Source organism: Carassius carassius, chromosome 42 (assembly GCF_963082965.1).
Source record: "Carassius carassius chromosome 42, fCarCar2.1, whole genome shotgun sequence".
NCBI lineage: Eukaryota > Metazoa > Chordata > Actinopteri > Cypriniformes > Cyprinidae > Carassius > Carassius carassius.
Genome location: NC_081796.1, coordinates 26,129,906 through 26,145,766, shown reverse-complemented (window position 1 = coordinate 26,145,766; position 15,861 = coordinate 26,129,906). Strand labels below are relative to the sequence as shown.

The 15,861-nt window shown below is 36.9% G+C and overlaps 1 protein-coding gene across 1 annotated transcript; it reads right to left on the bottom strand.

The window, feature by feature from the left end:
* Positions 1 to 9,409: 9,409 nt before the first annotated feature.
* LOC132124440 (interferon-induced protein 44-like) lies at positions 9,410 to 13,989 on the bottom strand. Its single transcript, XM_059535437.1, has 7 exons — positions 13,876 to 13,989; positions 12,711 to 12,744; positions 12,097 to 12,304; positions 11,778 to 11,924; positions 11,264 to 11,438; positions 9,872 to 9,972; positions 9,410 to 9,793 (listed from the first exon to the last, which is right to left on the bottom strand). The coding sequence occupies exons 1-7, from the start codon at positions 13,901 to 13,903 to the stop codon at positions 9,620 to 9,622; spliced, it is 867 nt and encodes a 288-aa protein (XP_059391420.1). The 5' UTR covers positions 13,904 to 13,989; the 3' UTR covers positions 9,410 to 9,619.
* Between the last annotated feature and the right edge of the window lie 1,872 nt (positions 13,990 to 15,861).

The following is a 15,861-nucleotide window of genomic DNA, read 5'->3' as shown; positions in this document are numbered from 1 at the left end:
AACTGTGAATTTTATGAAATATTTTCTAAGGCCATGTCATGTGTGTTTTTAGAGAAGGCTAATCTGATTGATTTATGGCACTTGTCATCTCTGTAAGATCATGTGAATATGTTCTGTGTGCTCTGTCTGTGTTTTTGGCTCTGAATGGCTCCCCCATTCATGGTTCTATTGTTCTCACAAAACGAGTCTTTCACACCTCCGCCAGGTATGACACATTATCTGCATTATTCTTTTGCTTTAATTCCACCTTTATTAGCCTTTGTTGTGGTATTTCAAACTTTACAAAGCCACCAAGCTGCTATCTCACTTCAGTCTCAGTAGGCATTTAGCCCTTATTTATCAAAAGTCTTACTATAAAAATACAACAAAACATTTTCTTACGACATTATGTGAATTATTGTGACAGAAATGCATTATGAAGAAGAAATGCACCTGGTATTAGTAGCATTAGAGCTAACGTAATCATCAAGCTACAGCGAGCTCGGCTTTCCCGGGAGGAGAAGGAGAGGCGGAGATCCCTGGGCCTCTGCCTCTATTGCGGTGGAACCGGTCATCACGCCTACATCTGTCCGGTAAAAGGCCAAGCCCGGTAGTAAGTATGAGGCTATTATCGGGTGGGATCTCCGCCGAGAAGACCTCATCATCATCTACGCTCTTCTCGGTAAGACTGAGATGGTCAGCACGATCTCACTACTGTCAAGCACTTCTGTACTCCGGAACTACGTTCAGGTGGTCAGACACAGCCGAGGCTGTGTTTGCCAACTGAAGGGCTGCTTCGTTTCGGCCCCTATCTTAATCACCCCTGATCCATCACATCAGTTTGTGGTGGAGGTCGACGCGTCAGAGGTGGGGGTAGGTGCGGTGTTATCCCAACGTTCTCCCTCAGACGACAAGATGCACCCATGTGCATTTTTTTCATACCGATTATCCCCTGCCGAACGTAATTATGATATTGGTAACCAAGAATTGTTGGCAGTCAAGATGGCATTGGAAGAATGGCGCCACTGGTTAGAAGGCTCGGGCGTTCCTTTTGTAGTATGGAGCGACCACAAGAGTTTAGAATACATTAGAACTGCCAAAAGGTTGAACTCCAGGCAGGCTCGGTGGGCACTTTTTTTCGGACGTTTTTATTTAACTCTCTCGTACCGCCCGGGTTCCAAGAACATCAAACCCGATTCTTTGTCGCGCATTTTTGACTGTTCCGAACGCCTGTCTACTCCCGAGTGTATTTTACCTGAGACATTAGTGGTCTCCACACTCAGATGGGAGGTCGAATTGAAGGTCAAGACGGCCTTAGAAGGGGTAACGCCTCCGTCCGGGTGCCCACCGAATCGATTATTTGTGCTGGAGGGATTACGGTCCAACGTTATTCAGTGGGGGCATTGTTCTAATGTTGCTTGTCATCCAGGAGTTAACCGTACTAAATTTTTGGTCAAGCAACGATTCTGGTGGCCACTTATGGCTCGCGACATTCACAGTTTTGTTTTGGCTTGCTCAGTTTGTGCCACTGGTAAGACTTCCAATCGACCCCCTGATGGGTTACTTCAACCGCTGCCGGTCCCTTCGAGACCCTGGTCCCATATCGCACTAGATTTTATTACCACCCTCCCGCCCTCTCAGGGCAACATGGTAGTTTTGACCGTGGTGGACCGGTTCTCGAAGTCGGCGCACTTTTTTCCCCTGCTCAAATTACCCTCAGCCAAGGAGACAGCTTTGACTGTCGTAGATCACGTCTTTCGTTTACAAGGCCTCCCGACAGACGTGGTTTCCTACAGGGGACCCCAGTTTGTGTCCACATTTTGGGTTGAGTTTTGTAGATTACTGGGAGCGACTGTAAGTCTGTCCTCAGGGTTTCATCCCCAGAGCAATGGTCAAACCGAGAGAGCCAACCAAGATTTGGAAAGGGTGTTGCGATGTCTGGTCTCCAAGAATCCTTCCTCCTGGAGCCAACAACTGTCGATGGTGGAGCACGCCCACAATACATTACCTATATCAGCTACGGGCCTATCTCCGTTCGAGTGTAGTAGTGTAGGATACCAGCCACCCATTTTTCCCAGTCTGGAATCCGAAGTCGCGGTTCCCTCCATTCACGCCTTTGTCCAGAGGTGTCACCGCACTTGGACTAGAGCCTGCGAGACTCTACTTCAAGTGGGGGCGCGTACCAAGGCTAAAGCCGACCGCCACAGGTCTAGGCCTCCCATATACGTCGTGGGTCAAAAAGTGTGGCTTTCTACCAAGAACATTCCTCTCCGTTCCGTCTCTAATAAGCTTGCTCCCAAATTTATTGGTCCGTTCACTGTCACCAAGATCATTAGTACGGTGGCAGTCTGCCTTAAACTTCCTCCAGCGTACAGGAGAATTCATCCCGCCTTTCATGTATCTAAAATAAAGCCTGTGTTTCATTCTTCGATTAATCCGCCCAGTCCCACCCATGGGGTAATATGATCATATTTTCTTGACCTGGTAAGGACTCTAGCTGCTGCATTTTGGACTACCTGTAGCTTGTTTATTGACGAAGCAGGACAACCACCTAGAAGTCCATTACAATAGTCCAGTCTAGAGGTCATGAAAGCATGAACTAGCTTTTCTGCATCAGAAACAGATAACATGTTTCGTAGCTTGGCAATGTTTCTAAGATGGAAGAATGCGGTTTTTGTAACATTGGAAATATGATTTTCAAAAGACAAATTGCTGTCCAATATAACACCCAGATTTCTGACTGTAGAGGAAGTAACAGTACATCCGTCTAGTTGCAGATTGTAATCTACAAGATTCTGTGTGGTGTTTTTTGGTCCAATAATTAATATCTCTGTCTTATCCGAATTTAATTGGAGAAAATTATTTGTCATCCAATCTTTTACATTTTTAACACACTCTGTTAGCTTAGATAATTGGGAAGTTTCATCTGGTCTCGTTGAAATATATAGCTGAGTATCTTCAGCATAACAGTGGAAGCTAATTCCGTATTTTCTAATAATATTACCAAGGGGCAACATGTATATTGAAAATAGAAGGGGACCTAGGACGGATCCTTGTGGCACTCCATATTTTACTGATGATAAATGAGATGACACCCCATTTAAGTAAACAAAATGGTAGCGATCGGACAGGTAGGATCTAAACCATCTTAGAGCCTGCCCTTGAATACCTGTATAGTTTTGTAATCGATCTATGAGTATGTCATGATCTATGGTGTCGAACGCAGCACTAAGATCAAGTAAGACTAGAAATGAGATGCAGCCTTGATCTGACGCAAGAAGCAGGTCATTTGTAATTTTAACAAGTGCAGTTTCTGTGCTATGGTGGGGCCTAATGAAATTCTTCATACAGATCATTTTTATGCAGGAAGGTGCTCAATTGAGCAGACACAACTTTTTCTAAAATTTTAGACATAAATGGAAGATTTGAAATAGGCCTATAATTTGCCAGTACACTAGGATCTAGTTTTGGTTTCTTAATAAGAGGCTTGATAACCGCCAGCTTGAATGGTTTTGGGACGTGACCTAAAGATAACGACGAGTTAATGATATTGAGAAGCGGTTCTTCGGCTACAGGTAACAGCTCTTTTAGTAATTTAGTGGGTACAGGATCTAATAAACATGTTGTTGGTTTAGATACAGTGATAAGTTTATTTAGCTCAGCCTGTCCTATATTTGTAAAGCAGTGCAGTTTATCTTTGGGTGCGATGGATGAAACTGAAGTGTTAGATGCTGTAGAATCTACATTCGCTATTGTATTTCTAATGTTATCTATTTTATCAGTGAAGAAATTCATAAAGTCATTACTATTTAACGTTGGTGGAATATTTGAATCAGGTGGCGTCTGGTAATTTGTTAATTTAGCCACTGTGCTAAATAAAAACCTTGGATTGTTTTGGTTATTTTCAATGAGTTTGTGGATATGCTCTGCCCTAGCAGTTTTTAGAGCCTGTCTATAGCTGGACATACTGTTTTTCCATGCAATTTTAAAAACTTCCAAGTTAGTTTTTCTCCATTTGCGTTCAAGACTACGAGTTACTTTCTAGAGAGAGTGAGTATTACTGTTATACCATGGAACAGTACGTTTTTCTCTAACCTTTTTCAATTTGATGGGGGCAACAGCTTCTAATGTATTAGAGAAAATAGTGCCCATGTTGTCAGTAATTTCGTCTAATTCATGTGTATTTTTGGGTACAAATAGCAGTTGAGATAGATCAGGCAGGTTATTTGCGAATCTGTCTTTGGTGGCTGGAACAATAGTTCTGCCCAGACGGTAACGCTGAGACATATAGTTAATATCAGTTATACGCAGCATGCACGATACAAGGAAATGGTCTGTAATATCATCACTTTGGGGTACAATATCTATAGCAGTAAGATCGATTCCATGCGATATAATTAGATCTAGTGTATGATTAAAACGATGAGTGGGCCCGGTGACATTTTGCTTGACTCCAAAGGAGTTTATTAGGTCAGTAAACGCAAGTCCTAATGTATCATTTGCATTATCAACGTGAATATTAAAATCTCCCATGATTAGCGCCTTATCAACTGTAACTAGAAGGTCTGAGAGGAAATCTGCAAATTATTTTAGGAATTCTGTATACGGCCCTGGTGGTCTATACACAGTAGCCAGAGCAAGAGATACATTAGATTTCTTTTGCATGTCTGACAGTGTAACATTTAGCAGAAGTATTTCAAAAGAGTTAAACCTGTATCCTGTTTTCTGGGTAACATTGAGAATATCGCTATATATTGTTGCAACACCTCCTCCACGACCAGTCTGACGGGGCTCATGCTTATAACAGTAGTTTGGTGGAGTAGACTCATTTAGACCAAAATTTGGTCTCTTCCATTTGGTTTTAGCCAGGTTTCAGTCAAGCAGAGTACATCAAAACTATTTTCTGTGATCATTTCATTTACAATAACTGCTTTGGGTGTGAGTGATCTAATATTTATGAGCCCAAACTTTAAAAATTGTTTTTGTTCATTTACTTTACATTTTTCTGGTTTAATTACGATAAGATTTTTTCTAGATCCTACATTATATTTTGACCTCACTATTCGGGGAACAGACACAGTCTTAATAGTTTTTACAGCACAAGTACTTTTATCATTTAAGCGGGTGGAACAAAACTCATCATAATAGTTATTAGAGAATTGTCTTACTAGTCATTGTCAGTGTGGGCAGGTGCCAAATCCTGTTGGAAAATTAAATTAGCATATTCAAAAAGCTGGTCAGCAGAAGGAAGCATGAAGTGCTCCAAGATTTCTTGGTAAACGGTTGAAGTGACTTTGGTTTTCAAAAAACACAATGGACCAACACCAGCAGATGACATTGAACCCAAATCATCACAGACTGTGGAAAGATATCACAGGACTCCAAGCAACTTGTGCTACGAGCTTCTCCATCCTTCCTCCAGACTCTAGGATCTTGGTTTCCAAATGAAATACAAAACTTGCTCTCATCAGAAAAGACTTTGGAAAACTGAGCAACAGTCTAGTTCTTCTCCTTAGGCCAGGTAAGACACCTCTGACATTGTCTGTGGTTCAGGAGTGGCTTAAAAATAGTCTTCCCCATGATTGTGTAGCCTAGTGATCCAAACTGAGAGACCATTTTGAAGGCTCAGGAAACCTTTGCAGGTGTTTTGAGTTAATTAGCTGATTGGGAGGTCACCATATTCTAATTTGTTGAGATAGTGATTTGGTTAAATCTAAGCCAAAATCATCACAATTAAAAGAACAAAAGATGTAATATACTTCAGTCTGTGTGTATTGAATTTATTTAATACACGAGTTTCACAATTTGAGTTGAATTACTGAAATAAATGAACTTTTCCCACAACATTCTAATTTATTCAGAAACACCTGTAGATTCTTATAGGCTAAATACAGCAGTCAGTGTTTTTAGCTATTAAAAGATTAAAACAATAGTTTTATGTATTTCTCTAAAAAAAATTTATTTTTATTTTTTTGGTTAAAGTTCAGAGGGGTTTGCCTGGTAAAATCAGACTGGTAAAAATGGGGCAGCTGTGGCCCATTTTTTGTGGCCCAATATCTTAAGTAAATTTATTTGGGCAGATTAGATATATGGGCAGTTTTCTTACAGTTATTGCTCTCACAGACAATTTGCTGTTAAAGAGTGCCATCAAGGGGTCAAATCATAAAATCACATACACCAATACACTCACCTCAAGTAGGCTAATGCTGAACATGTCTGGAAACAGGATATTTGCAACATACAGAATACTTGCAAGACATGGAAAAATTTTACAGCTTGTGCAAATTATCTGGAATATTTGTATATGAAGCAGAGCTTTCATTACTGTAGTACAGTTTCATATGGCCCTCTAATGTGGCAGTGCTTATAGTTTTTTCCCAATTGTTTACATGGGTTTGCTGATTCTTTGGCCCATTATCAACTCTAAACACAGGACCGCAACAAAAAAATACTAAACTTTTAAAATATTTACCAAAAACAAACATTGCATTCAAAACTTTTTTTTTGTATCTCTTTCCAGTTTTCTATATATTTTTTGACACACACAATAAGAAGAGCTCTGTGTATAACTCCCCCAAAAAGAAGTAAAATAAAGTTAAAGAGTGCTGCTGTGATGCCTTCCTGAGAATTGTCTTTACTTTGAACGAATAATGAGAGTATGCACATAACACAATTCACAATTACATTTTCCTTTGCCTATGTAAAAGGATGGCCCTTTAAGATCATTGCGTGTTTTGCATGATGAGCACGTTAGGCAGCTATTACCTAAATCCACCTTATTTTTCAACACAGAAATAAGACAGTTTCTGTAAATGTGTGAGACTTCCAGTTCATTAGCCACTGTAGGGAAATAATGAGAAGTAGAGCCCTGCACAGGCTTCATATTTAGGCCCGAGCCCTGGCCCGTGTCCGACAGTTTATCAGAATTACCAACCCCGAGCCTATTAAAAAAGTTCAGTTTTGTATGTAATGGCATAATGATTATATTTCGTAAGTTAATTTAGAAAAACGTTTGGAGCATTTTTTTGTTCGTTAAATATACGCTTTTGTTTTTTAAAGTAATGACTAAGCGGCCAGCAACAGACAATAAACAGATCATATATGTTGGATCAAATAGCCTTCTCAAATCATCACGACTTGCCTAAAATGAATCTATAGATATACCAAAACAGTTCAAGCATATAACAATGTTTAAACGTTAAACCTAGATAAATGTGCACTATGTCCAATAGTTTGTGCGGCTAGAAGCTATAACACGCTTTACAAGACATGGAGGCACTAGCCTTTTTTTTAATGAAAATATGAAAAAACATTGTGTTTTTATAAAATAAAGAAAACAAACATGATGCGCTTTGAATACATGCCTCATAAACATGATAAATATATCTATAGAAAGCTTTAAATTAGTACTTAACAAAATAAAACATATTGAAAACAAAAACTCTTTCATTATATTCATTATCCGTAAAGATGCACTTCTTAAAGGCGATGGTGTGTCGACATCAGCAACGTCATCCTTGCTCACTCAGAAAACATAACATATTTTATATTATAAATAATTAAATTATCCCCTTACTATTTCACACATTCATACCGCCCCGAGACCAACATCAATTTTCACTTTAAGCTCTCTCTGACTTGTGCTCTGTCTAATGCAAGCTGTCTCTGCTATTCAAATACACACATACAAGGCTGCTAAGAGATAAACTTATAGGCCTCAAACATAACTACCACCACCGACAATCATGCCCACAAATATCAATACAGACTGTCGATTACAGAGAAGCATATCCATACAGTAGAGAATACTGCCAAGCTAAGTAATCCAGCAACAAATAAGTAAATAAAGATTTAGGCAATGGCCTGCCTTTCTTTGATGTTAAGTAACTGAACTTTTCACCAACTGACTAACCTTAAATAATAATTAAAAAATATACAGCAACTGATATCCATTAACAAGTAATTTTATTGAGTTTTAATTTAGATACACAGTTTCTATTCATGAATATCTCTATGCAGACACGTAGAATTTTGAATAGCATGCGAACATACCTCCTCTTTCTATTTCCATATCCTTTATGGATTTTTATTCTATAACATTTTCTATTAACTACTAATGTTAATAGTGTTTGTGACAATCAGTTTGTATTTACAATATTCTTTTGTAACATGAAGCAACATGCTGGGACAGCCGGAGCAAATCCAATGCCTCACAAAACATTGTGTTACTTCAAGAGTGTGATGTATAGTGTAGACTAGTTTTTGTGTCATAGGGCTCACTGCGGCTCACTGTTCTTTGGAAATTTACTGTTGAATTTTAATATAGTGGTTTGCAATAGAGACCTTCACTCCCGCGGGACCCAGCGCAACCGAGTGCGGCGCGGGACAATATTTGATGGGTGAATGCGGATGTTATTGTTTGCAGGTTGCGGGAAAATACAATTATTTGCGGGATTCCCGCAAAATGGAAATAAAAATTAAATAACCAGAATCAAATAAACCATTATTTATAATAAAATAAAAATGATTTACAGGTGCATGGTCTGAAGCTAACTCTCGCATGGTTCATAAGTGCAGAACAGCTAAGCACAGAGGCAAAATGTCTGCACCGCATTACTCAGGTGAATCGCTTAGTGCTACAGATATTAGTTCGTTATTAATGAAAGGAACATGCAAAACTACAAAACCAAACAAAGGAAAATCTGAAATTTGAGAATGTTTTTTCAGTAGTATGCGACAGCGATGGAAAACCACTTCCTTTTGCGAGCTGTGAATGCAGCAAAATACTCACATACACTCACATTGAACATGGAAGTAATCCAGCTTTATCATTATTATATAATTTGTATATAAATATACTATAGCCTAATTATTATAACTATGTTTTTTGTTATTTACATTTCTTACTTTTTTTTTCTTGTTCCTTTTTCGTGTTGTTCATCCATTTAATTAAACGCAAATAAAGCGAAACATTTGTTTATTTTCCGTTTCTTTTTAAAATGTATATTCAACAGGGGAGCAAGTGAAAAAATAACAGAGTAGCAGGCAGAATATGCAATGTATTAAAAAAAAACTAATCTTATATATCTTTGCGAGAGGACCTCATGCGCAGGTCTCTAGTTTGCAATTAATAAGTAAATATCATTACTTGAAGAGACATGTAATGTTAGAGTACGAACAGAGTAGCATATATGATTTTTACTTCACATACTAAATTATAAGGTTTATATAGAGTAATACTGATTAGCATGTTGATTCTATGCTATCATTCTATGCTATGCTATCAATAATAATAAATAATAATAATAATAATAATAATAATAAATAATAATTGCAGAATAGTTCAGCAGGGAGTCATTACGCAATAGAAGAGCAGAAAAGGGCAGCTAGCAAAAAACAACAGGAAGAGCTAACACGTTTTTGTCTTGTGTTCAAGTCAATCAAGTTGAAAACTAATTTGTGTAGCAATTTCTAATACTGTGTGTATGTGTGGGTCACTTTTATTATTTTCAAATGTTGGCTTATAACCTGTACCATGTTGCACATGGAATGTGTCTTGATTCAGATGATGATATATTTTTGGCCATTTAATATTCATTCAATTCTAAATGCTATTATAGTTGGTTTTTGTCCCGAAAACTCATTCGTTAGAAGCACCACGCCTCAGTCTTGCATCAGCAGAACGCACAATCTGATCTAATGCCTTGAGAATCAAGACATCAACATCATCATTTGTGTCAATCTCAAAATGATAGTTCTTCACTGGGAAGATGTAGCTCACTGGAACACCTACTGTGGCACTGCACATCTCCATCTGGACAGAAACACAAAATTGTTTGTAAAACTATAGAAAACATGCAACATGTATAGATGATTAAATGACCTACAGTACCCTCTCTTTGATGATCTTGCTTCTGTAGACCATCTTTAGATCATTTTTGACCAGAGGACCTGCTTCATCCACTTTAGACATGACAATCACTTGAGGAATCCCTGCAATGAGAAAGATGAAAATGTTTTCATCCAAATTATACAAATCTACATTTTGTAATATACAGGTGCATCTCAATATATTAGAATGTTGAGGAAAAGTTCATTTATTTCAGTAATTCAATTCAAATTGAGAAACCATTGTATTAAATAAATTAAATGCACACAGACTCAACAAATTAGAATACTTCATAAGACCAATACAAAAAAAAAAATTAGTGAATTGTTTGCCTTCTGGAAAGTATGGTCATTTACTGTACATATACTCAGTACTTGGTAGGGGCTCCTTGTGCTTTAATTACTGCCTCAATTTGGCGTGGCATTGAGGTGATCAGTTCATGACACTGCTGATGTGGTCTTGAAGCCCAGGTTTCTTTGACAGTGGCCTTCAGATCATCTGCATTGTTTGGAAATACAAAACTTGCTCTCATCTGAAAAGAGGACTTTGGACCACTGGACAATAGTCCAATCCTTCTTCTCCTTAGCCCAGGTAAGAGGCCTCAGGAGTGGCTTAACAAGAGGAATACGACAACTGTATCCAAATTCAGACACGTGTGTGGTGAATCTTGATGCCTTGACCCCAGCCTCAGTCCATTCCTTGTGAATTTCACTCAAATTCTTGAATTTTGCTTGACAATCCTCATAAGGCTGTGGTTCTCTCGGTTGGTTGTGTATCTTTTTCTTCCACACTTTTTCCTTCCAGTCAACTTTCTGTTAACATGCTTGGATACAGCACTCTGTGAAGCTTCTTTTTTCTTTGTTTGTGGCTTACCCTCCTTGTGAAGGGTGTCAATGATTGTCTTCTGGACAACTGTCAGATCAGCTATCTTTCCCATGATTGTGTGCCTAGTAAACCAAACTGAGAGACCATTTTGAAGGCTCAGGAAACCTTTGCAGGTGTTTTGAGTTGACTAGCTGATTGGCATGTCACCATATTCTAATTTGTTGAGATTAGTTGTTGAGACAAGGCAACTGGTATCCAGTCCTGTGATTCAACCATAATGGGAGCAAAGCTTGATTTCAGATCAACAAATAAATGAACTTTTCCACAACATTCTAATTTACTGAGATGCACCTGTATTCCCTTTTTTCTATTTCTCTCATCTTGTACAAAACAAAGGCAAAAAATATTATTTTTTTCTCTTTTTTATTGGTTCACTTAAATCATATTTGTTGTTGTTGAAATGCATTTCAAATATGTACATAAGCCAAACTAGTCTTTATATGGAATGTGGGAGCTTTTATGTATTACAGTGTTGTGCATAAGAAAGATAAAAATCATATACATTTTTACCGTTATCACTGATGGTCCGGCGAATGAGTTTCAATTTCTCAGTAATTATCTTATCTACTGCAGCGAGATGGATTGTACATGCATCTATGACGTAAACTAGGCAGAAGGCTTGATCAGACAGTGAAGGGTTTTGATTGTAATGCTCATCGTCACTAGTGAGGGATTTCTCCTCGAACTAGTTTTATGAAATAAAAACAAAATATAAAAATTAGAAGATATTGTGCACATTCAAATGTTAATTTTTAATCAACTGAATGTCGTCAATGGGATAGTTTACCCCAAAATAAATGTTTTCATCATTTACTCATGCTCAAGTTGTTCCAAACCTGCGTGCATTTCTTTCTTCTGTTAAATACAACAGGAAATATTCTGAAGAATGTGTACCATTTTTTTCACATTCTAGTCAATGGCTGCCAGCAACTGTTTGGTTACCAGCATTCTTCAAAATATCTTCTTTTGTGAATTTTCATTTTTGGGGTGAATGATCCCATTAACTTTTAATTGAATGTCTTACTTTATATCCCTCCTTCACATGTCCATATATGGTGTTGACAATGTCATCTATTTGACTCTTAGATATTTTTTCAGGTTCTAAACCTTTTATGTCACATAATTCAAAAGGCAAATCTGCATCTGCACTTCTGATGCGGTATGTTCTTCGCTGGAAACAAAGACAGAGAAAAATGGCAATATACATTTTTAAATATCAGACAATGCATATGATTTATACAAATGTCTGGATTGGTTGATGATTTGTCTATATTTCCTAAAAGCATATTCCTACAGTCTTAACAGCTATCGTGTGTGCAACATAGAAGTTAAATAATGCTTACTCTTGTTGTGAAACTGTAACTGGTGGGTGATTCCGAAGTATCAGCTATTGCTTCATTAACTATTTCTCCTTGAAAGACACTAAGGACAGAGTTAATAAAGCTGGACTTCCCTTCTCCAGTTTGTCCAGCCACCAGGATCTTGATGTTCGTCACATCTGGATTACTCAGAGTAAACTTTTCTAGACGTTCTTTCAGCACTTCCTTCTGTCTACAAAAGACAAGAGACAAAATTATCTGCACACTAAATGAATAAAAACAAATATCTGCACACTTAACAAATAAAAATAATATATAATAAATGAAGAAGAAAAAAAAACATTTGGATCTTTCTGTTTGAGAGTTATTTTTTGGAAGTTATTTATTCAGCCAATATGTACTATTTTAGTAAATTTACACAATAATAAAAAAAATAAAATAAAAAAACTCCATCCATTAAATACATTTATTGTTTGATATTTTGAAACCAGTTATACTTAATTATTTTGTAATTCCAGGCAAAAGGAAACAAAAGCCTGCACACAATGTCCTTCAATGTAAAAAGGTCAGATTTATTATACATATAAATATGTATTACGCAATGTATATATTGTATAATATATGTTTATGTAGCTTACCTCCAGTCAAATGTCCTCCATGCTTCATCCAGTACTGCGAAGAAAAACAAAATATATAAAGATCAAATAAACAATTCAGTTTAACAATAAATTGGTATTATATCATTCTCTGAGTCCGAGAATGTATCTATCCCATCTGACAGATCATTCTCAGATCGTCGGCTAACATTCTGACAAGGGTCTCTCAAACTTACAAATGTACTTATAGTAACATTAATATAACCTTTGTTCAAAGTTTTTGGTTTTAATAATGTTTTAAAAACGTTGATGCATAAACTTTATGCATCTTTATAAAAGTTAAGACTCGTCGTCGTGTCTAGACTGTACTGCGCATTTTCCTGGAAGAATAGCCTACAATGCAGGTGTCGGTTTCAATAAAGTGGTGCAATTCCAACTTTGTAAGGACAGTCTGGCGCTCCTGACTCAGTCTGTAAGGACATTTACATATGTAAAAGATTTGCCACTGATGACTGAAAAGCGAGTTTTAAGCAGTGTAGAGTAGTGCTTGTTGTTAGTCGTTTCTCAGATCACAAACACAGACATGGTTTTATGTTTAAGCAGCGCAATACGTAATGCACTGTGCAAAGACAGTATAAGTCAATATAATCAGTAATTATGTCCCCACTGGATGCAGCACAAGCCTCGTTTATAATGGGTTTTATTGGTTTTGTCCCTTCGTGTCAGGACACATCATCACAGTATGGTGAGGTGCGTAACATTTCCAGCACTCGAGCCCCGCCCCTTTAATATCCGATGCCCTTTCTGTCACACCACTTCTGTATATTACATTCATTATATAGATAATTTATGTGAGTGTAATTATCATTAGCATACTTTATTTATTTGCTATTATTTTATTTGTTTATTTCTATTTCAGAACCACAACCATATGCCATACTGCTAAAGAAATTCAGTCCTAGCCTGGTTACTGTATTCTAATACACCTGAGAGTGACTATAGGATCCAAGCAGACTCAATAACGTCATTCAAACAAACTTTTAAATGCAGTCTATTCATTCAGAATATTGTAAGTTAATTTTGTTAAACTGATGCATTTTATGATTTTATCAAATTTGATTAAATAGATTTAAAATGTAAATAAGTTAAAAGATGCATGACAGTTATCATAGTCAGAAACAATCCCATTATTCAATGCAGTACTGACCTCCAGTTTTTGATTCACCTGATCCCATTTGCAATCTTTTGTCGTGTTAACAGAGTAATAAGAAGAATCACAGAACTATCTTTACTGTCTTGTGCTGCTGAAGGATGTGCAGATGTGATGTGAAGGCATCTCTCATCAGAGGCTGTATTTATACATGCAGGTCTAACTTTCAGTTTCACCATAAATAACAGATTGGAAAGGGAAATGTTTGTGCTCTCCAGTTGTTTCAGAGGCAGGCCTGGACTAGCCATCAGGAGAACAGTGAGAATTCCCAGTTTCCTGGCATCTGTGACCTGCTTATTTATTTATTTATTGTTATATAATTATTATTTTATATTATTGCATGCCAGATGTACCAAAGTGATCATTGCTGAGTTTGACATTCGATAATAAATCGATAATAAAGCACGAATCAGTTGATTCTGCTCACATTTGTTCCGCGCTCCCATCAAACAGTTTAAAACAGCGTAATCAATGTTCTGTGGCACTCAAGTTACCAGACGCAGCAGTGAAATATAGCGAAATTACTGACCATCAAGTGCAGGTCAGTTTCATCTGTAAATAGGCTACTGTATTTTTGTCTTAGTTTAGTTAAGTATTAAACTGCAAGCAAATGTTTGCCCATCAGTAGCATTCCATTATTACATTAAAGGACATCATTATTGTCTTGTAAAGCTTCATTGATATATTTAGCAGACAGATGTTCACATCAAATTATAGTAAAGGATGGAGCTAGTGCATACAACACTACAAAAATATGAGACATAATAATACAATAACGTGTTCAGTATTATTTTTTCTATAAACATATTGTACTAATTTAGACATTTAGGCATGCAAATTTATTGTAAAATATTGGTATGCAATAGAGGTTTGTTAATCTTAGGTATTAAAGTGATTTTGAGATAAATAACAACAATAACACACTGTCTTAATGTAATACTTTCAATTTAACTCATTTATATTGTGTGCAAACAAGTAACATTGAGGTGGCTGTTTTGCAACAAGATGGAGACAGTTGTGTTCATAACAGTAGACCTGCTGGTAAAGAAATGACAGGTACAAGAAAAACAACTATAATAATAATAATAATAATAATACAAATCACACACACACACAGATATCAAGGAAAATGAAGAAATGGAAAAAGGAAATGGATGTGCCATTCAAGTGAGAACCTGTATATTTTGCACAGCTCCAGCCTAAGGAATATATATATAAATAAATATATAATGATGGCTATACAAATAATAGGGTTGTCTGTACTTTCAAAAATTGTTGTGGGTATATAGCAGGACTGCCAAAACTGCAGATAACCCTGCAGAGTTTAGCTCCAATCCCAATTAAACACATCTGAACAAGCTAATCAAGATGTGTTGAGGCAAGTTGGAGCTAAACTCTTCAGGACAGCGGATCTCCAAAACTGAGTTGCGACACCCCTGTTGTATAGGATGGCCTGGATGAGTGTAAGATATCCCAATCCAACCCTGCTGTAGTGAAAACTGTTAACCAGAACACCAAAATATAAATAAATAAAAATCATTTCACCTCTGTCTTTTGCACAAAGTTTAGTTTATAATCAGTCAGCTCTGAGTGTTCAAATAGAAAGTAATTACATTGCCATTAAACTGCATATTTTCATAAATCACATGACCATAAGGGTGTTGTCCTCATGTGTGTCCTAACATGCATAGTTATTGTGAATATACTTGTTGATCTGATTTATTGGCTGGTTACTGTTGAGGCCCACCTATTAAAAAGTAACAAAAGACATAATATTTTATACGCAATAAGAAGATACTCATTTCCAGGTTTAAGACATTTTAATCTTTTAATTTCTCAGCTCAAAACTCACCGGCGAGTGTTTGATCAGCATCTGATTATGATCTTATAATAGAAAGAGATTTATTTCTACATTTATGTGATGCTGTTTTATTTTTTTATACATTGTTCTTCAATAATAGAAATTGGCTTATGAACACAGAC

Coding starts and splice junctions, on each gene's coding strand:
- LOC132124440 (XM_059535437.1), bottom strand. CDS start 13,903: ATGGGATCAGGTGAATCAAAAACTGGAG. Junction 11,439..11,777: donor ATGTGAAGGAGGGATATAAA/GTAAGACATTCA, acceptor TCATAAAACTAG/TTCGAGGAGAAATCCCTCAC. Junction 9,973..11,263: donor CCGGACCATCAGTGATAACG/GTAAAAATGTAT, acceptor TTCTCATTGCAG/GGATTCCTCAAGTGATTGTC.